At 39.9% G+C, this 22,390-nt stretch overlaps 2 protein-coding genes across 7 annotated transcripts in view; one reads left to right on the top strand and one right to left on the bottom strand.

Moving 5' to 3' along the window:
- The window catches only part of LOC117243330, a 48,483-nt gene extending 30,124 nt beyond the window's left edge, over nucleotides 1–18,359 (top strand). For 4 of the 5 annotated variants that reach the window (XM_033510698.1, XM_033510700.1, XM_033510699.1 and 1 more), the window contains 4 exons: nucleotides 2,616–2,845; nucleotides 13,488–13,779; nucleotides 14,896–15,114; nucleotides 15,251–18,359. In XM_033510698.1, the coding sequence (XP_033366589.1) occupies nucleotides 2,616–2,845; nucleotides 13,488–13,779; nucleotides 14,896–15,114; nucleotides 15,251–17,632 (3,123 nt within the window). In that variant the 3' untranslated portion in view covers nucleotides 17,633–18,359. Of the gene's footprint in view, nucleotides 1–2,615; nucleotides 2,846–11,525; nucleotides 12,195–13,487; nucleotides 13,780–14,895; nucleotides 15,115–15,250 lie in introns of those variants that run through there. The other variant, XM_033510702.1, reaches the window with a different exon arrangement.
- On the bottom strand, nucleotides 18,146–22,346 carry LOC117243341 (sodium-independent sulfate anion transporter). 2 transcript variants are annotated; one of them, XM_033510726.1, is made up of 9 exons: nucleotides 22,011–22,346; nucleotides 20,673–20,896; nucleotides 20,381–20,576; nucleotides 20,081–20,301; nucleotides 19,449–20,013; nucleotides 19,152–19,378; nucleotides 18,898–19,071; nucleotides 18,660–18,822; nucleotides 18,146–18,579 (listed from the first exon to the last, which is right to left on the bottom strand). In XM_033510726.1, exons 2-9 carry the CDS (start codon nucleotides 20,880–20,882, stop codon nucleotides 18,428–18,430), a joined length of 1,908 nt encoding a protein of 635 aa, XP_033366617.1. In that variant the 5' UTR covers nucleotides 20,883–20,896; nucleotides 22,011–22,346; the 3' UTR covers nucleotides 18,146–18,427. The 2 variants fall into 2 exon arrangements, with proteins under 2 accessions (XP_033366617.1, XP_033366618.1); XM_033510727.1 differs by lacking the exon at nucleotides 22,011–22,346 and adding an exon at nucleotides 20,972–20,992.
- Between the last annotated feature and the right edge of the window lie 44 nt (nucleotides 22,347–22,390).

The following is a 22,390-nucleotide window of genomic DNA, read 5'->3' on the forward strand; positions in this document are numbered from 1 at the left end:
ACTAAAGGGAGAAGATGTACGATCGGGGAAATCGACGAGAAAGAAAGATTACCGAACTTAATCGGATTTAATTTTGTTTCCAATAGATCCTCTTGCGTTGATGTTCAAAAGTATTTCCTTCTTCGAATTTGTATCTCTCCCGTTTGCATCTCTTGAAACATGGAATGCTGATTTATAATGCGAATGCGATTTCCGTTCAAAATAAATGGAACAATCTACTAGGCGAACAGTTTCATAAATATAAACGTTCGCGTAGTTTCGCTGATGAATGGCGGGCATCGCATACCATCCAGCCTGCTCGTTTATAAAACGCGGTTTTGTCAAGCTGTCGTCCTGTCAACCGTTTGATTATTAGCGCTCGCCTCCGAATCGTCGGGCCGATCATTCACTTTATACTTAGCCGAGCCACGCTTTTAATACCCAGGCATGCATTAACATGCGCCAACCTCGGATGCATTGAATTCTGCAGTTCGTAATGGCTCCGCCGGCATTTATACGCGTCGTGAAACTGCGAGGGAGGTAATAAGTCACGGATAATATGATTAATATCGAGGAGAGGCCACGGTGCATCGCGTTAACCCCTTCGAGGTGCACATATTTACACTCAAGTTAAATCCTTATTTTTGTGCCCCGTACAAATGCGTGGCACGTGATTAACGAAGATAATCCAAGGCGATGCGACTTTTTTTTATCTTTCAAGAAATCTACGGCGAAGAGAGGGAAGGTTGCGTAAAAAAGTATCTTATTCCCGAGACGTGTTCCATTCGTGTTACGACTGACTCCTGACCTTAATTATCGAGAGACCTCGTTGTCTCTCTTTTCTTAATATTGCAAAAAAAGAAATAACGTGGTGCCGCTAATGAGAGATTTACGTCATCACAATAGGATGATTAACGAGACGAGTCGAGCGTTCCTCGCCTAGACACCCATTGGAAACTGTACTCGAATGTTCGTGAAAGTCGCGACTTTTACCAACGTTCGAAGTCTTCACTCTAATTGAGAAAAACGCGGTGCATACGCGCCAGTTTGAAATTGGATCAAGTATAAAGGAGATTCTCTGTTCACGAACTTTGCCGTTCTCCATTCTCTACGAGCGACGAATTTCTTTCCTTCTCCTCGAAATAGTGGATTACTACCGAGTAAACGACACGAACGCATTGACAAGCGAGTACTCATCGAGCACTTACGTGAATCAGGAAAGCGTGACGTCCTCGTGCAGGTATGTAGGTTATGTACGTGAGTTTGTTTTGTTTCGCATGAATCCTTCTAAGGCCATCAAGTATTCAGAGTAACCTACCGCTCTTTTTCGTCGAGATATCTAATTACTCGCATAATTGCTACGCTTACGAGTAAACCCTTTCCTACCCTAACGATCTCCTTCTCGTGAGATCCCGTTTCGTGTTCATCCGGACGAAAAAAACATGAGCCATGATTGATCTATGCACACCTCTACTCAATCATGATCGTCGTTAGACGATTTACGTGCATGTCCGCGCGGCATCGCGCATCCCGGAAAGGAACTCTAATTACTTTATCGTTTTTCAAAGGATACATCGTTACCAGCGAGCCCCGTATTCATCAAACGATGATGGTCCATCGGCGTCCTCCGTCGATTTCAGTAACGAACGAGCGTATGATTGATCGCGACCGTCGACGACCTGGAACATCGTCTATTACGTCTAAATAAATTCTGTATTCCAGGTGCAGCTCGAAATCTTCCGCGGAAAGAGGGTCGTTGGATCATTAGGATGCGGCTCTGCTTCATTTTTCGCGGGCAAATGGCGGCTAACCACGAGATAGAAACTCGGTTTCACGTTTAAAACCGGCCAATTAACCGCGCGTAGAAAACCACAATCGAGCAAGCGGTTTTGTTCGGTGTTAAATAGTATTCGTATCCCTAGATCGTCGTTTAGGAAGCGGCTGAGTCGACCTTCGAAGCAAATCGGTCGATGAATCGTACCTGAGTTCTCGATTCTGTGCTACTGGACCGAAATACGTCCGAAGGCGTGCGATGAAGCAACTTAGGAAGGGAATACGGGTTTTAATTATCTTAGAGGCGTAATTTAGAAGCGGCTCTAGGCACTTGTGGTGACTCCGTGAGTCAGAGGCGGTAAATTAATTTCCACGATCGATCCCGCATTTCAACGAGGGATCGGTCCCCACGGCTGCGTAACCTATGGGCCACGAGGCGATAATCACTATAATCTTATCGATTTATGGTTTGAAGCGCTGTGAAATTAACTTCAACCCGGCTTCCACTCCCTCGCATGAATATTTCATTCGTGGCGGCTATAATTTCCACGATTCCTCGATTCCCTCTCTGTACAAATAGAAACATTATTCGATATTCGATCTTCCGCGCTCGTATTTTCTGCTTGGAAACGTTTATCGTTACTTCGTTACTACGTTATTGCGAAAGCGATGGTAGTTCAATCACCGGCGTTTAATTACGGCGAATGTTTGTACGACGCTCGATGAAATAAAACACGGCGAGCTCGTAAAAGGATAAAGCGGACTCGAGGCTACTGTCTTTGTTCAATTATGCTGGCTTTCGCCCCGATACAGAGCCAGACGGACGAGCAATTATGTCTAAAGCCTTGCGATTTTCTTTGCAGGAGCGATTAAGACCACCTACGTACAACGCCGAGGACTACGCGATCGCCCTCAGACGATGGGGAAGGCGTCCATTAGGAAGCGTTCAAGACTCGCATGGTACCCTGCCGTCGACAACCAGTTCGAGTTCCGGTTACGCTTCCGGAAGCGGCGAGATGACCTTGAGACAATTCACTTCGGTCAGCGAGCTTCTGAACAAGCTCAGAGCTGACCTGAGGCTAGCGTTTCCAAGGTTGGTAGACATATATTACCTGCTCGACTTAATTGTTTATTAACGAACAATTCTTTCCCCACTTTCTTCCACTATGTTATCTACGTATACAGAGATACTATTTGAACTATACTTGTTGCAATGAAGCTTCAACTATGTTCTAATTGAAGTAGAATTTTGTTTATATAAACTTCATTTATCTGAACTCTTATTGTATCAACGAAAAATCATACATATGGGCAGGGAATCAATCAACTTCTATCATGTGAACTTTAGTTATGTACATGATCTGCTCGATGTTCTATGGGTTCATATGCTTCAATGAATAACACTAAATCAAAGGCCGCAAAATATTTAGAATTGACACGGAGGGAAGGAGAGGAGTATTTTAGTAAAAGTTCAACATTCTGCCACGACGATCAATCTCCTTTTCTTGAAAAATTCCAACACAACTGTACAGTTCTACAGTTTCTTGGAATTCCATAACAGTTACTAAATCTTCGCCGACTTCCTAAATTAATCAGACGCCTAATTATAATTGCAAATTGAGCGAAATTTAAACAGTTATTCTACTTTGCGTATCTGAAAGTTGCTTTCGTGCTCTCGTGAAAATGCCAGGACGTTTACAATTAATAACAACGTTGTTAATTATCAGGCATAGTTATTAAGCTCACGGAACTTTTTCCTGACACGATAGCTCGTCGAAGAGATTCATTTGGGAATCGTTGTTGCGAGTCGAGTGCAGGCGCGAAAAACTTCACTTTCGAACGATGGCGCACGACATGACACCCGGAAGCACGTGCGCTTGATTGTCCGTGAACAATTAGAATAAACGTTCGTACGGCTGGATTTACGCTCTCTCGCTGGAACTAACGACAAGAACACCACGAAAATACTTGGTACTAATTGAACAGGAAGGACGGCTCGAACGGGGCCGGATTTACAGTTACTTTTTATACGTATTTTTAAGAGAAGCGTTTCGATGTGGCTGAGTCCCCCTTCCCCGAAACTCGTAAAAATTCCTTCCCGATTTGGCTGCCGATTAGCCGACGGTCGTTAAACTTTTCTCCTTAAGAAGCAAAATAAACCTCGATCACGCACTTTCATGGAATCGCTCATATCCGAATTAAACGCTTAACTGTGTTGTATGCAATTAGTCACGATTAAATAAAATATTTATACTGTGTTGATTTTTACCAACATTGCGCTACAGTCGATTAAAATAAAGATACATAATGTAAGAGAAAAAACTGCGTTTTATCTATATACTTCGCTCAAATTTATTCGAATGTTCAAAAATTCCTGTGAAAAATTACAGATTGATCGCTTTGACCATCTTGGTAATTTCTGCGTTAACGAATTAAGTATCTGCGTCTAATGAATTAAATATCTCTACTTCCTGGAAATTTGCACGCGCGAAAGATGATTTTCCTTTTTGCGTTTCTTACGTTTGTCTCGACTGTTAACTACCTTCGATAGCCGTATTTCATTTCGTCCGAAGATTGAATTAACCATGTGCGTGGACGAGCCGCGAAAACCATCCATCCGTCATTTCTCATCTCTGTGTAAATCATTAAAGAAAAAGTTATTCGCTCGGTTTCCTGTGATGTGGTAGCTTTTTGCGATATTACCTCGCCGCGGATAGGAGCAACAAAGAAACGGGTTTCCTCCGTGTTTCTAAGACAACACGGTGATCACAGCAGGATTAACGCGAATCAAGCTCCTCCTGGTATCGCGTTCAACGAAGGGCTAAATGATAGTCTCGTCCCCGTTAGGCGCCAACGTGATTAAAGATCGGACGTAAATGCTAAGATTTGTTCATGAACGTCGGTGGCTCATGCTATACCTCGGCGCAAGATCGACGATGTTTGTCTCGAAGTGCCCGAAGCGTGTACGTTGCTATTCATTCATAGCGCGTGTAATCACAGCCGCTAGACACGCGTCTGTAATTGGCTGCATCGATAGTCTCAAAGCTTCGCCGTTTTTGATTGCCATCAGAAAGCAAATACAACGAGTCCTACTTCCTTCGAAAATAAAGTTTAACGCTGCAATTACGGGGCGAAGCATTAAACTTCCTGCCAAAGAAATCAAAGCGAAAGACGGTAAAAAGACACGTAACGAAAGGTAACGAACCTTGTACTTTATCGAAATTCATTGAAATCTTTAAAAATGCGCCGTTGTAACATCTATAAATTGTAACGAAGCTACAACACGTAACGAAAGGTAACGAACCTTGTACTGTATTGAAATTCATTGAAATCTTTAAAAATGCGCCGTTGTAACATCTATAAATTGTAACGAAGTTACAACTCTGGTTACTATTGTCGTTAGAGAAGCGTGGATTGACAAATTTAAAAGACGTAGATTAATTAGATTTAATTCTGTGCCTATTAACGAGGTTGTATAGCGAAGATAAATCATAGAAATTTTGTTTCTCAATCGTCGTACCGTTACATCACTGCCTAGTCGAAATTCCTAATACGTAATGGGAGTAATAAATGACCTCAAGCTGCGACGTCGCGAGTCTCACATAGAACAACTAGCAAGGAAACACGCGAACGCTGTCGTTGCTTCATTCAGCCGTCGTTCCATCCTGACAGTGTATAATTTATTAACTGTTGTACTTTTATTATAAATTTCTGTCTTTCACAAATTATTAAATTAACAAGTCAATCAAAAGCTACCTATACATCTACCATAGTACCGTCATCTCTATGGAGTAGAAGGCGAGCGAAGTTAATAGAAGACTTAACAAAACCACTGATTTTTCCACGATCTGTATCAGTTCGCAAGATAGAAGATTCAGTAAAGCGATAGGTACACCATATCTCGTCTAGTGTTACAATTTCAATGCTCTCTTCCTTATCTAGATTCGTATCAGATTGAGCGAGATTGGATCACACTCGCGTAGCACTGGTCAATCCATTAGCGCCAGCTTTTCATTCGCGACTTTATTTTTCGTGGGCAGAATTCAATCTCGACTGGCTTCCGGCTTCGTAGTTTATGTTCTAGACCACCCATTAATCGCTGAACTTGGATCGAACGAGATTACGAATAATCCAAGGGACGTATTATAGTTTAGGTGGCGGAGAAACGTGGCAGGAAAAGGCGAAAACGCAGGAATCGTCCAGGCAATATTCTCGAACTAATTCTTGTCCGATCGACGTGCTCGTTTACCCTTATTAAGCGCAATTTCACCGTGTGCATCGCCGCACAATTTCCAGCCAACGGATATTCGAAGCGGCGCGGCAAGAAGCGTTGTGCATAGATGAGAATGATTCTAATCACAACCCGACGAGTGTAAAAGGACAGAGAGGCAAGAATGCCAGACGCGTCCAGGAGCCCTCGTAAAAAGGATGCGCGAAGGATAACATCGAATCTCCTTTTCCTTGCGTTTAACCACGCGACTGCGGCAATTTGCGAGCGCTGCCCTGCAGCCGTTCTAAAATTAAAGTTACCACATACTGCGTGTGATCATTTTATCGTGTTACACTTTTTTTTTTTTTGGAAAACAGCGAACTATCCTGTGATATTATGCACTATAGAAGAATTTAGCGAAGTTTTTCCAAGTTAACGTATCTCTCTATCCTACAAAGAATATTCTTTCCTTGTTTGACTGTAAATATTCGATCTGCTTTGTAGAGATTTAGGTATTGGTTTGAGCGGAGGTTTGAGCGAATGTTATAAGTTAGATTGTTCTCGGTACTACGTTATCTGCCAAAGAGATTGAAAACTTTTCGCAGTAAGACACGGAAGAGATATCCTTTGCAGAGTATTAACGGCTCAAATTTCGGAGGATGTTTTCACCCCTTAAACTTAAGTTAGCACAGCTAAGAAAATATACGTATCTACCATTCTTGGCTCTTCCCCAAACCTACAAAATTTCATCCAGATCGGACCTAGACCTTTGACAATGTCTCCTTGTAAGAAGAGAAAGGATGGTTTTCCAAGTGCTGATCCAGTACGATCTATGTCTTCGATCCTAAGACACGGTGACTTCTCATTGAAGATAAGAAAGAAGACTTTATCTCGAGCCAGATATTCCAACATTTTCTCCTAGTCTCGTCTAAAGAGAAATCTCGAGTCTCGCGGGTAACTTCGTCGACAAGCTCGACAACCTGTTACGCGAATTCCCGAATCAAACTTGGTGTGACAATTTTCACCGGTTTGTCCTGTCACCGATCCGTGGACACGCGTGATCGCGGATGTTACACGAACGGTACCATACCTCAACGGCCATATGGACGACGCGAGCGTGTCCCACATTCGCTGGATGACTTATAATATGGTCAAGCTTCTTACCGCAGAGGCGAGCAGATAACCCGTAATGTAAGTAGCGGCCACGGATAAACGAATGCCGATATTACGGATAACTGTACAGCGGCTGGGTTGCCGTGCTCAATGCGCAAATCGATCTGGATGAGGCGCATCCTCGATTTCCAAGATCGAACCTTCGTATCATTTGTCGGGATCTTATTAGACCGTTTAACAGACGTTTTTACCGTGATCCCAGGTTGCCCGCCGACGACTCGGCTGGCGGAATCGATTTATTTTGAAACCGATCGTAATAATTGGCCGTCAAGATCGATTACGTTATCGGCCAGGTTATCTTTCTTTTCTACTTCGTTACAAGGCTAAACGTACGTGTTATCTGGGGCGAAGAAACGGACACACGATGTTAAGAATCATCTACAGCGAAGGAACAACCTTCGTTTTTGTAATATCGGCGTGAAATTCGTAGAATGTTCACGGTTCTCGGGATAACCGTATCGAAAATGTAAGAATTTACAGAATATCCGTAATCTCGGTAATAGTCGGTCTTTGGATTTGGGTTAACGAACAGTTGGAATTTTTCCACGTTCTTGTTCAAATCCACGGGTTAGATAAGTCGGAGGATTCTATTCCGTGCTATGCCGGAATAATTGACTTTGTAATCATTGGTACGAAACTAATGGCAAGCAGTCGAATGGAATTTTTGCTTTCCATCCGCCAAGTTTTCCATTGCCGCAACGTACTTTCATCGAGAACGGTCTCTTATCTTTATCGTTGTGGGATCAGCAGGGTTTAAGGATTCGCGTGTGCCTTGAAACGGGCCGTCAATGAAACAAACGTGTTATTAGAGTGTACGTATACTCGGCGGAGCGAGAAAGAAAGAAAAGAATTGCCGGGGCATAACGAGTTATTATCACCTATTAACTGTTGAGACCGGGCGTTTAATTAGACGTTCGCATTGCTCTAATTAAATAAGAGCTTTGCGATTTGAAACAAATTGTTCGAGATAACCAGTGCACCCTGAGCACGAGACGTCTTTTTTCTCTTGTGAAACGCTGATATCGGAAACTTTAAAAGAGAATTCTTCATCATTCTACAAAGGCTCGCGTGTCTTGGCTCTTACTATGCGAATCAGGCTTCGTTTTCATTGATATTCCGCGTCGTCGGTTTCTTTCGTCAATCATTACTCGTTTAAAGGACCTGCCTTTCGGATAGCGGTCACTGAAAGGATTCCTTGGTCCATTCATAAAACCGAACTTCTTTGTATTCACGGAACGAATCTTTTCACTAGAATGAAGGATACTGTGCGCTGAATTTCGTATTTGCCAAATATTCACGAAACCGGTTCGTCAGAATGTTACCACATTAATAAACAAATCCCCCCTACCGATTTGTCTAAATTTTTAATTTATTTATCTACGTTTGTTTACTTACATCCAGGATTTCTTTATTCGCATTGCAGATTAATTTTTCTATTTTCTGGGATGCATATCTGTACGCTGAATTGTTTGTTTGCATCCCGGCTTTGTTTATTTACATCTCAAATTTGCTCATTTGGAAACTCAGTGTCGATTGCAAAAATATCTTACAGATCATCGATAAAGTACTACAGCCTTTTACATTTTTCTTACAGAATGTTAGAAAGCGATGATACTTGGACGAACTCCTAGATCATTATTTAAAGATTATGCAAAGAAGCGTTTGCATTTTATGATAAGGCCTAATGAAGGGTGTCTCGTATTAACGTTCGAGATTACAGTTCGCTTAGAAGCACATAATTATCTCGTCAGAAAAAGAAAAAGGGTTCGTAAAATTTATACAGTACGTTTCTTATAAACCAGCCTGGTTCTCCCCCTGTTTTTCTTCTTCTTCTTCCACGTGGGGGAATATCAACCGCGTCGAAGAAGCCTCGACCGGCCACCGAACCCACGATACCCCACGATGCTTCCGTTTCACGTAACAGAGAATGCGTAACTGCTTCCTACTTAATGGAAACCAAGGAAGTCTTATTTTTTCGCGCGATATCAAATCCCGTTTCTTCGTATTTCAACAAAGGAACAATCATTCACTTTCTTAACCCAAATTTCGCTTTTCTTTGAACAGCAATCATCGATGAAATAATTAAATTTCGCATAGATGTGACGAAGTAAGTATTTTGACACAGTGAAGGCGAAACGAATCGCGATTTATGTCGCGCGAAATAACTTTTATATTTACAACAATCGTGACTTCGATTTAATTGCAGCAGTGCGTTTAGTTAATATCTGGGTGACAAGAGATATTTATCTTTTAAAACATGCACGCGTAATCCTCTTAAACGTTTTATATTCCATTCGTCCCTTTATTTACGACGTAACACCATGCATGCTAATAGACGATAATTTATTACGACAGAAACGTGATGCCTTTATCGTCGGTGCTACTGTAGGTGCCTACAGGAATAGGAATTATATGTACATACATATTTCGTAATTTACCTCCTTCGTGCGGTTTATCCATATTGTCAGCACATATTTTCGTAAAATATATACGTAATGTAGTACCTCGATGTATAGCTTCTCTAAATTAGCCTCCGTTATATAAGACGTTATCTTTCATCGGTTATTGTCTTTCGAGTAACAATAAAAACGATAGCAGATGTAGCTTCCTAAGTGAAATTAACTTCCTCGATTTGTTCGTCGATCCTTTCCGATGTAATAAAAAAAAAAAAGGACACAGTAAAAAGAAGATGCGGAGCGTGAATTACGCAACGTAGGCACAGGCCAAAAATATCGCGCGAAAGAGAAACGTCCCAAGTTACGGTGGCTTTCGTTTTCTTTTGCTCTTGTGTCGTCCATTGCCTTAAATTTTAGGGTGTGCCCACACACCAGGTAATAAGAAACACTTGGTATTCATGCGGCGTCCGCCGAAGGCATTCTTACGTACACCGTGGTCTGCATAATGCGGGATGTAATATAATGCACCCATTGCTGGCCAAAAGTTCGCATGACGTCTTCACGGAAAGCGTGTTTTCGATAGCGAAGTCGTTCTCCTTGGAACGAATTCCTCTTTGTCCCGCTAGTCTTTCTTTTTTCCACCTCGCGCGAAACTCTTTCCGATCGCCTATGAATACATTATCTCGGAATAAAAGCTCACTCTTAGAATCGTAGAGCTGCGAGTACCTGCAAGATAAACCGCAATTCTCGCGTGAATCTAAACGAAGGAAACGAACATCGAAGACTATCATCGATGTCTTTCATCCGTCTCGAACTTTATGGACAGCGGTGGAAAGTATCGTGAAATTTATACTGATATCGGTTTAACAACGTTGCATAGGGTGGTCTGCGGTCACGTTTCGCTTCTTACGTATCTTTTACCGTCACTCTCGTTCACGCACGAGCTTTCATTTTCTCCAGTATCCAAATGGGGGCCTTGGTGTATTTTTAAGACGAGCCCAACAAAGGCTATCCACGGTGTTCGCGCCGTAGAATCGTAATGCCGCGGTGTATTTCGCGCACGTACACTAGTACGCTTACACACGTGCGTACCACGATATCCCCGCACGGTATGCATAATACGACGGCTAACATAATGCATCTATTGTTGGACGAGAGAACTCTCTCTTTCTCACTCTTGTTTACCCTAAGGTAAATTGGCGACGATCGCATATACATAGGCGGTTACATAGAAAACGTTTTAATACTCATTTGCATGCATTCAACCGGCGTACATGGCGCTTATATACGGTGTTTATAGAATCACCGTCTAGACGAGGACGTCTCCTCATCTTGAATAGTCTGGTTTTTTTCTTTTTAGAAGCCCGTAGGTGCGAGCTACAGAATGATTTACGACTGTTTGTCCAATCATCGGGAAAAAATTTGGAACACGGGGTAACGTTCTGGACGCGGAATTCCTCCAGGAATAATTACCTTTGTTAGTCCTCCGATGAAGGAAAACACGTGTTTTCATTATTTCGTAGAGAATGCGGCGTGCGACGGAATTTTAAGAACATGTTTCCGTGGGTGAATAACGAAGCTGTTATTCGTATACGAACTATCTTCTAAGCTGTTATTCGTGCATCAGCTGCTGAATAATCTATCAGTTACTAATATTAGGGAATTTTCAAGTTACGAACCAGTTGAATTCAAGATCTACTTTTTACAATTTCGAGTCAAGTAAAATGATCAAATGGTATGCAATTTTTTAAATCTTCACATCATTTCCAGGGCAAAAATGCAGCATTGTCGTGCTTTATAAACGACGTTACATACGCATTATGCTTATGCAACAGAAATACTTATCTCGATGAGGCAATGGAATTGAACTTTAACCAGAAATTTCTGACAATTTGCACTGACATACGCAACCGTGACGAATACGTAATTGACGTAATTTCTGTCTCGTTGGTCGAAAAAAGGTGTGAGTCGATGTCGTCCATTTATCGTTCGCACCTATCTTTTTGTCTTCCCGTATTTTGGCCAGTCACGAATAACGGAACGCGCGATATTGTCGACATTATGAAGGATTAATCAGCTGTTTTGCTTGTTATCCGTGAACGTGCGAAATTTAGTATACCACTAATTATGTAAATCTGGATAATCCCCTCGTTTTTTAACCAATGTCTTAAAGAACGAAGATTTTACCGCAGTTTACAAAGTTCTCGCGAAATATAACGCGATTGCGTAATAACTGAACCGTGTAGAAAGTGACAAAAGTGTTCTTGGCAAGGAAATTCTCACGACTCGGAAGAGGTAGTCTGCAACAAGGTGTATAAAGCTGATGGAATGGCCGGTGCACCATGTTACACGCGTCTCAGCTGTATAATTAAGGAAATTAACGTGACACGATCAGAGATAGCTCTCGTCCATTAAGCAGATCCCACTCGTACTGGAAAAGATCCCATACAACTGAAAGAAGAAACGCAATCGGTATATAGTCTCGAAACGAACTTTCTTCGTGGATACGTCATACTTTGACAGTCGTAATATCTATTTCCTTGGCTTTGCACCTGTCTACCTTAAGGCCATCACACGTATACTTACCGGTTGAATGTGGTCGTACAGGGAAACCATCGTGTTGTTCCTCTTCTTGGTCGAACGATCGATGAATCCGATATGTGGTAAAGTGATATCTTAACAAGAATTCTAGACGAACGATAATCGAGTATAAAGTACTAATAATGACACTGGTCGATACTCGAAGCTACGCTAAAGTCGATCATCCGTGCCTTTACATGCGATAAGCGACGAAAATTTATTAAAAAAAAAAGAAAAAGAAAGGAACCACGTCGAAGAAAGAAATGTCATATAATTATTTAAGAGATTAACGGATTCCTTTTCATACAGCCTGTATCTGGGAATTTATGTTTAATAATAATGTTAGAATAAGTTGAAAAGCGTGTAATTTAATTGAAGTATATTTTCTCGTCCACCTCCTCGTATTTATTACATTAATAGTTATCGGGTTCTTGCGCCGTCACTCTGATAATCGTTCCGTTGACAACCTCGAAGGAACTTGCTTAATAGCGCGCTTATAAAACCGGATTGGTTTTTCTCTTAATCGTAAGGTCCCATAATTATGTAATTATACCTTTTTTCACCTTGCCTACGGTTCAATGGCTGTTACAGTAGCCACCACAACATACCGAGGTTCAACATTAAAGCATCAAGTAGCGGGATTGATTGATGCAGTGACACTCAGCTCAGTGACACACTGTGTTCTATCTTTTTAAATAAATACCCGCGTTAACACCTGACCGATTTATGTTGATTTATTTATCAACTCATTAATTATATGCTTAACGTTATAGAAATTGGATAATGCGACGTCCGCGATGATTAGTGCGCATCACGCGAGCGAGAATCACGCAACGGTGTCGAAGAGATATTTAGAGTTACGAGAATTAGAAGAAGAAACGCATACATACGAAAAGACAGAATTGAGATAACAGAAAATAATCCCAATTCCTGGAATAAGGATTCTAGGACTATAAGAAACATATGCTAGTAGTCTGAGGACTTGATAGAGTGGAGTTGAACCGCAACACTGTAGAAAACGTGACATGATATCCGCAAGCTATATTGCATATATACACGTAACTGCACACGATAGATACTGAACACATGCGTGTGTTCAAGGTAAATGTGTTCATACCGTTACTTCCGGTCTCCGGTACCATAGATGTATTAGGATATGCAATCAACGATGTATCACTTTGTAGTACATGTACCGCTTTCCGTGCCATAGAACTTCATTTAGAATGTCTTACTAACGATTCTAGCTTTATCAAAGATCGCTAAAATAACGAAGAAAGTATCTAACGTCTCAAATAATTCTGCTTGTACTTAACAAATAAAATATCACGCTTACGAATGAATTATATCGTCGATTGAAAGAAATAATTATGTTTCAGCTTCGTTCAGGAATTCGCTTCACCGCCAGCTGATGGGATAACTTTGTTACTTGAGACACTTCGCGGTGTTCAGTTGGCCCAAAGCTCACCACCGTCTTCCAGTCACACGGGTCCAAGAGTGGGTACCAGAAGAGCTGCACTGGACGAGTTGGGTTGCGTCGAATGTCTGGCTGCCTGCACCGAACGATGCACCGACGCACCGAGGCTCCTAGTGCAAGCCCAACCCGGTCTTCTTGCTCTGGCAGTTTGTCTGACTAGTAGCTTGAACCGGTCCCGAGTCCTAGCTCTCCAGGTAACAATCGTCACTTCCGTTCCAAGCACCGCGGTACTGTTAATCAAAAACGAATTCAGTTGGAGTCGTACGTGTGGTATATTTCACATATCGCGTACTTCTCTCAGAACATAATTCTTGCATATCTTCCTATCATCTCACAATACATGTATCTTATATCAACGTCACATAACGTTAACAAGTGTTAACAGTTCGAAAGTTGGACACTTTATTTATTTGAACCGATTTGTTTGCCGCAATTTTCGCTTAGGTTTGATCTCGGAGTCAAGTATACATATGTATATAGATAATAATTATATCTTTAGTTTTCGCCGAGTGCTTTATCGCGTGCCTTTATCGTGCGCTTTTATCGCCTTCTGACCGTTTAGCGAATAGATTCGCGTGCAATCTCCTCTAAAACGTACTACTAACCAGCGCAATAAAGTTGGCATCCGAGCTGTGACGGAATGCGCGATTAACAGAAGAGGAAAAATAAAAAGCGAACCCAATGGGGATAGAGTGGGTCAGGCTTCTGGCACTTGGCAAGATGATCGTCTCTTATGTACTATATCTGACCCATTCAGATAATCGTAAACGCGCGTATCCAGCAAACTCGGTCCACTTGACGGCTGGGGCCCCGTTATTTCGAGAGTGTACGCCGTCGAGAACCAGTTTTTATCGTCTATCCAAACGTTATTCGGCCGGCTTCATTTGCAACCTCATACACGCCCCTATACTCTCCGCTACTTTTTATTTCCTCCACCGTCCGAGGAAGTGCACCTTGCCAAGCATCGCGGTTACGATCAGATGTTGACTAACCGAACTGGATAATTACTTCCACAGCACGTGATCACAGAGTTACGGCACAGCGAGAATATAATGAGAATAAAGAGATCGTTATCCCGTCGGTGAGGAACTGTCGACGGGATTCAGCTGCCGACCAATGCTACGAAAACTCGCGATTCTTATTTTCCATCATACGTAACTATTAATTACGTGCTGGTTCTAATTTCATTCTCACAAGAAATTTAGTTTGCGCAACTCTCGATCGCGATAGACGAGGGGAACGAGCTGCTGTTTAAGCGGCAGGCTCAAGAATTTATTACAAGTTTCTCTAAGATTGTTTGCTTCTTCCAGTTACTGACAAAGGTCTGTCAGACACCGGGTGGTCACGCAGTGGTCTCGGAAGCTGTATCTACTCTTAGGCTGAAATATGGCGAGGGTGGAAGATTCCGTTTCCTCGCTGGAGCTCTCCTGGCTCCCAGAGCAGCGATTGCACTGAGAGTCGCAGGAGTTTCATTCCTGAACGCCTTCCTAAAATCTGCATCGCGGACGCAAACCAGATTGTACATTCAGGTAACGTATATCGATCGAAAACTGATAGTTCCTTAGGGAATTTCTACGATTAGGAATTAGAAATTGTACTCGAGAATCTTTGACGATATTTTCACGATTTCCATGACGAATAACCGGTTGGTCTGTTCGTCATTAGGCTGAAGCCTGCGAAGCTGGACTGGAGCCGCAGGTCCTTCAAGAATGGCTGAAAGAATTGGACGGCAGGGAGGAGGACGCTTTGAACGATCTTCTACATAAGGAAGTTCAGAAATGGTCGCACAACTGCGTGGACGTGGACGCCCTACAGCGACGAGTTGTACGTGCCGAGGAAACTTGTAGGATTCTCAGTAAAAAAGTTTCGGCTCTGCAGACGCAACTTCAGCAAATGCAATTGGAGAAGTTGAACAATTACAACCTGGAGGATCGTGAGAAGATGACAGTGCTTGGTACGAAACAGTCGCCGAAAATGTCCTCGAACGCCGAGGACGAAGGCATCAGCTCGTCAGAGAGATCGAGTAGTCCAGAGAATACGAAACACCAGTCGCGATCCAATCATCAGAAAGTCAGCGCGTCTCCGGACAACGATCAGGAAACGACGATAGACGACGTGATCGAGGAACTGAGGATTATCGTGAAGGACGCGGAGCAAGAGATCGGTGACAAGAACCACGAACAGAATCGGATAGATCATGGGGATCAGGACTTTTATAACGAGAATTCTTCCAAAACGAAGTTACATAGAACTAATTCGAAGGTTTCGTTAAATAATTCCGAAACGTACGTTTACGAAAAAGTCTTGAAGAGAGATCATCAAACGGACACGAAGATTTTGAAGTCTAACACCGGTTCTAACGTGTCCCAAAGCGTGATCAAAGGTGAACAGGTGACTTACTTTGGTAATGATCGGGATTACAGTACAGATTCCAGTGGTGGCAGGAGATTGAACGGTGAAACACGCAGAGTTTCGAAATCTTCCGTGGAAGGAAGCGTGAAGATCGTTGTAAAGGGACCTGACGTGGAAGAAGCAATCGTTCCGACTATTCTACATCCCCAACCGCCTAGAAAATCACCGCCTTGTTTGTCGGCCATCATGGCAGTGAGGCACTGTGACTTTATCGACCAGGAAGAGGCGTTCAATTCTCACGATGAAGATATCGAAGACGAAACACTGGGTGATGGTAGCGATTCCCTTCTCAGTGCCTCTCGGCTGAAATATAATGGCAAGAATCAAGCGTACGAGGAACAAATCAAAAACACCGAGGTCGATCATTTCCAAAAGCAGTGCAACCGGAAAGAAACAGAAAATACCAGTGATCGTAAGATGAAGAAAAGCTTCGACGATCTCCGGTGTTTCAGTGAAAACGAAATAAAAGAGAAAAAAACGATCAGGAACTACGAGACATCGTGCAATACGAAGAACAAAACGACGAACGAGACGAAATCGAGTAATAGACAAACAGACGGAATTTCCCACAGACATAGTTCGAAATATAGAAGCGAGGTAGAAAAGAGGAAACTTCTTCGTAGATCTGCGAGTCACGATTATCTCGAATCGACTGCTTCCAGCCCACGATCGAAAAGATCCAGTAAAAGTAGAGTGGAGAATCACATTAGAAAGTTTGAGAGCCTGAACTCTTTCGACGAGCATCGAAGTCTCCAGAGTTACGGAAGACCCGGCAGCTCGGAGAATTTAAGCAAACAGGAGCAGTTTTTCGGAGAAGGAAACTCGAGAAGTAGGATGCGCAGGTCAGAGTCGTTCCATCACGTATCTCATATCGCTAGAAAGGATCAGTGCTCGTCACAAGGAGGAAGTGACAGTGGATTATTCTATGTTACGGACTTCAACCTTGAACCTCTGGTAACGCGGAGACCCAGATCCATCGAGGCTCCAAAATCTCCCAATCTACTAACCAAATCTTTGGATAGGATCGACGAAGGTCTAGACTCGATGATCGATATTGTAATCATGGAGGAGAAAACTCAATGGAGTTCTAGTAAATATCAATCCAAGACGAAAAAGTGTCGAGAAGAAAGGGCACTTGTTAGATCGAAGTCAAGTAGATTAGAAGACTCGAAAAGTTGCTTCGAACTGACATCCAAAGGCAGGAAGGAAGAATCGAAGAGTAAACATCTAAAAAGCGATGAATTTTATTCCGGGCATGTGAGCAATAAGCAATTAAGAAGTGACGAGCTGTACGAGGAACAGAGAAATCGAGAATGGAACGAGCTTAATTCTTCCAGGAAAAACGAATTAGATCTTGACTGTACTCCAATGATACTGATGAAGAATGGCGTGAGACATAATTCATTCTGTCAGAATGAGAATATTGGTAACAGGTTCTTGAATAAATCGATGGATTCCGGAATTTTCGCTGGACGAACTTACGATACATTTGGATTAGGGAAAAATCGGTTTAATGCTGGGAAATATTCGGGAAATCAACAGATGAAAGAAAGTCCAATTGGAAGAAGAAACACTACTTCCTCTGCAGGTGGAAATCGTGGAAAAGTCACTGATGTTGTTTCAGGGCTTTATTAAAACTATTTGAGTGTATTCAAATTTCCTGATTCTGCTCATATGCTCACAGAAGATATTGTATTATAGATTGGAATATATTCTTGTACAGATTTGAGAGAGTTATCAAGAAGCTTTAAGCGATTTTTGCTTAATATTTCATAAACGTTTCATATTTCTTTTCTCACACTCGTTACACGACGGCATCGAAATTAAAACGTAATATCGTTGTTTGTAATATTTATCTTAATTTTCAATTCAGCCAACACGCGACTCCAATGTTGCTACGTATTATTGGCCAATTGACAATCTAATTTATATTGTAATTAATACTGTTGATAAATCTGGTAAACATGTACGTTTCAGTATGAAAATAAGTATTTTGGTGATGGAGCGATTACACGATTTTAGTAGACGGTGTGCAATATATTCTTTCTTTCAAATAAGTATGTATCTTTGTAATTAATTAATTGCGTTAAAGAAAAGACTGTAATTTATAAACGTTTACATAGGAGTGTACAAATTATAACACATAAATATTTACACAATATATTATTTATTTCTTATTGGTATAACAAGTGTAAAAAGGGCAGAGATATAACATACTTCATTTATGTATCGTCAACATGAAATCGTCAAACATTTCATTTTCTGTAATTTAATTTAATAATACTGAAAATTATCCAACAACGTCCTGCGATGTGTATGCCACTACTCTAATGAAGTGCAAAAGTAAAATGCTTATTTAATCAATTTGAATTTCACTTCTTAAAAAGAGTTGAAAGCAAAGTTTAGAAAGTTGAAAATATTCTTTACTATTTAACTAGCTGTAGCATGTAACAATGTAGTTGTAACTTCATTAAGCTCATGGCATGAACGACTACTTCGGTGAATGATTTCAGGACTACTTAACATTAATGGTTCGTGCGACTTATCTCGTGTTATTTCCAACAGTTGTTGCGATGTTTTTTCTAAAAATAGAAAACAATTAAAAAATATAAATTTTCGTCCGATCATCTTATCTATATTAAGGTGGATATATTTATATTACCCTGGTGCATCGATAATAAGTACGACAATTCATCCTGGGTAGAAATATATTGGAAATCTTCTCCACAAGCTCCTTTAAGTACAGCAATAACATCCGATCGTGGATTGTAAAAATATAGACCTTGTTTTCGATTGTTAAATTCATTTATCAATGTTGCTATTCCCTGTAATCAAAACTTATTACTATAGGTACCAGTTTATTACTTTACTATATAAAATCCTATTACTAAATTACTTACTTTTGCAGCAGTAAAATCAGCTCCTAAGATATATCTGCAGTCAACTACAACTGGAACTTGACAAGAACCTTGCTTTATACCGGCATTACCAACTGACTTTTTAATGAAGTCTACAGCTGGAAAATAAAGACTATTCCCTGGTGTTACTAAGAGATAGTCGGCCCCAGAGTTAGTCTAAAATGTACACAATTCATATACATTTAGAAATACATGATTATATAATTTTACTAAACGGTTTTTCATTTGTTACTAACTTTACACTTATCAACATGTATTGTAGGACGTGCAGAAGGATACAATAAGAACATAAGATTTGTGCCCACACCTAATAAGATTCCATACTCGACACCAATAATTAAGCAGAATAAGAAGGTAACAAACATTGGAATCAGATCTTTTTTGCTACTTCTCCATATGAGTTTTACAACTTGATATTCAATCATATATATTACTGCACATATAATAACTGCCGATAAGGAAGCTAGACAAATAATATTAATTTAGAGATATTAATACATAAAACATGAATAAAATAAGAAAAATGGCATTACCCTTTGGTATAAAGTAGAAGTAAGGAGTAAGTAGGCTGAGAGCTAGCAATATTAATATTCCAGTGTATAAACCACCCATTGGTGTTTTTACACCACTAGCATGATTCACTGCAGATCTACTGAAGGACCCAGTAACTGGCATTGCACTTGCGCAAGATCCAAGAACATTACAAATTCCTAAAGTAATTAGCTCTTGAGTGGCATCTACTTTACCACCATTTGCAAAAGCCTTTGCTATTGCTACATTCCCAAGGACACCAATTATAGGTACTAATGCTATAGATGCACCAAGTTCTGAACACATTTCAGTGAAACTTAAAGTCTCATTTTTTACTTGTGTAGAAAAAGGAGGCAATCCAAAAGATGGAAGACCAGATCTTACAGGACCAGTAAGGATGAATGGAGAACCATATTTAGTAGAATTTAATTTATAAGCAATGGTAGAACAGATTATAACAATGACAGCATTTCTAGCTGTTGATAATAACCATATCATTTTTATCAGTATCCTTTGATATTTAGTTGGTTTCTCGTTATTTGAACATAACTTGATGTCTTTCATTTTCTAAACAATAAAGACACCTTAATTTTCTCCTATAATTATTTAAATAATGTAACTAATAAATACTTACCCTAAATAATAACAGAATAGTAATACAAGAGAAACTCATCCCAGTATCCCACCAACTAATCTGATGAATGTGTTGTAACACTTTTGTTAAAGTATCTAAAAACCCTTGAGAGGAGATTTTTAATCCTAGAAGTCCCTTTAGCTGAGAAACAACAATTATAACAGATGTTGCAGAAGTAAAACCAACTGTGACTGGTATTGATATAAAATCTATAAGTACTCCTGGAAAACATTTTGCAGTTTAAAGTAAATATCAAATAATATTATACTGTACAAATATTTAATAATATAATGTAATTACCTAGCCGTAAGAAAGCCATCAGTATTTGTAAGCAACCACACAAAAATGCTAACAATACTGCAAAATCCACATTTCTACCTTGGACATATTCATGAGTCATCAATGCCATAAGAGCTGTGGGTCCAATTGTGATATCCTTGCATGAACCAAATACTATATATACCATAGCTCCCATAAATGCAGAATAAAGACCATACTATAAAACACACACACATATATTTTGTTATTTTAAAAGTAACGAAATTAAAAAATAAATTAATTGTAAATTTTTGTTCAAAGAATAATTATTTACCTGAGGTTCTAAGCCGGCTAAAGTGGCATAAGCAAGACCTTGCGGCATAACAGTGAGCCCGACGGTAATGCCAGCGATAGCATCGTTCAAAAATTTTTCGGAATTATAATTTGGTAACCATGCCGTAATAGGTATACGTTTTTTAACAAATTTATTTAATTGACCGCCTTTTGAATGCCATTGTTTTTTGTCTATTGCATCGAGAGCCATTGTAAATTATGTACCTTTATAAAAGATAGCCGGTTAATCTAGACACTAAACAGAATAATTAATTTTCTAATAATAATAGTAATCTTTACTTGAATGTCCAAAAAATAAATTATTTCGAATTATTTTTCAAATATACTCTTCAAATTCACAAAATTCTTACTGGTAGAAGCTGGGATTTTCACCGAAGCGCAGCTTCTTACGCTCACTAATGCTTTTCAAATGATTGTTGAGTTAGCATGAATTGTAATATCATAAAGCAATAGAAATACCTGTTTAGAACGTATTTAAATTATCGGTATTTTCATTTCACGATTTAACGAGGAACTGAAAGAAATCGAAGGCCTTTTGGTTGCTTATATACCCAGCCAGACAGTGCAAAATTTATCTCACGTTACCGAAGGAAAAATCTCGGCTAGCCTTCGTACTTTTTGCACCAATCGCCAACAATACTAATTCTTATTCGATGTAAAGTAAGAATATACGTATATTGATAATTTCAACGTTAAAGCAATTCCAAGTGCGATAATATAAATTCTCCGAAAAAACAGATTTATCTGTATCCATATAGAGATTTTGTTTTGTAAAAATTTAACGACAAAAATAATGATTAAATAAATGATAAATCAAATGTAGAAAAAAAAAATAACATGCCCTACTTTTTGAAAATAGAAGATATTATTTTCTGTTTTTTGTCAATATTTTAAAATATAGCGAAACAATGATATCATTGTTAGCAATCGCACCATTATCATAATTATTCAACAATATTATACATGCGATACATATTTATCAACGATAACAACATATCTACAAAATGGCATTATTTTAATTTCACCGGTTTGTAAGGTTACAGTAACTATAGATGCTTTTTTTGCAATTTTACGTATCATTGACCACTTCTTCTATTCCGATACAATATATCACAACATTCTTCTGATACCATTTAACTCCACCGACTTAATTAAAGGGCCATAGCTACTTGACCCTTTTCATTAACACAATCGGACACGCGTTAAAAAAGTATATAAACGCGGTCATACGAATTTAATTTTTATATCTGTTTGTTATATCAATATGAACTTTAAACATTATATAATTACAAACATTATATGAAAAGGAAATACATACCAATTATGTAGTACAGTGAATAAGATAACATACTTCTGTCGAATGCAACTGTTACAGGGCACACCGTTAATTATTATAAATTATTATATTTGTATGTGTCATTTTCTTGATAGAGATATTGATTGCCTATGAAACTGAGTATAACCTATTACAGGCTGTGAGTTAACACGATATCATAATTTTTACAACTTTATAACAAATTTACGTACAAATGGCAAATACATATGTACTACTTTCCCTACGACCACGACAAGATCGTATACGCGCCGAACACGATCTTATATAAACTGAGCCTGAGAATCGGCATTTCGATTGTTGGGGATGGTTCAGAGAGAAAGTGCAGTTCGCATATTTATCAATAGAGGGACTGCATTTCTACT

The sequence above is a fragment of the Bombus vosnesenskii genome, unplaced genomic scaffold, assembly GCF_011952255.1.
Source record: "Bombus vosnesenskii isolate JDL3184/JDL3185 unplaced genomic scaffold, Bvos_JDL3184-5_v1.1 scf7180000013265, whole genome shotgun sequence".
NCBI lineage: Eukaryota > Metazoa > Arthropoda > Insecta > Hymenoptera > Apidae > Bombus > Bombus vosnesenskii.

Excerpts from the sequence above, each read along its gene's own strand:
- LOC117243341 (XM_033510726.1), bottom strand. The coding sequence starts at position 20,882 with ATGGCTCTCGATGCAATAGACAAAAAACAATGGCATTCAAAAGGCGGT. Across the intron at positions 20,577-20,672 it reads TAGCCGGCTTAGAACCTCAG|TATGGTCTTTATTCTGCATT; the intron begins GTAAATAATTAT and ends TGTGTTTTATAG. Across the intron at positions 20,014-20,080 it reads CTATTCTGTTATTATTTAGG|AAAATGAAAGACATCAAGTT; the intron begins GTAAGTATTTAT and ends TTTATTGTTTAG.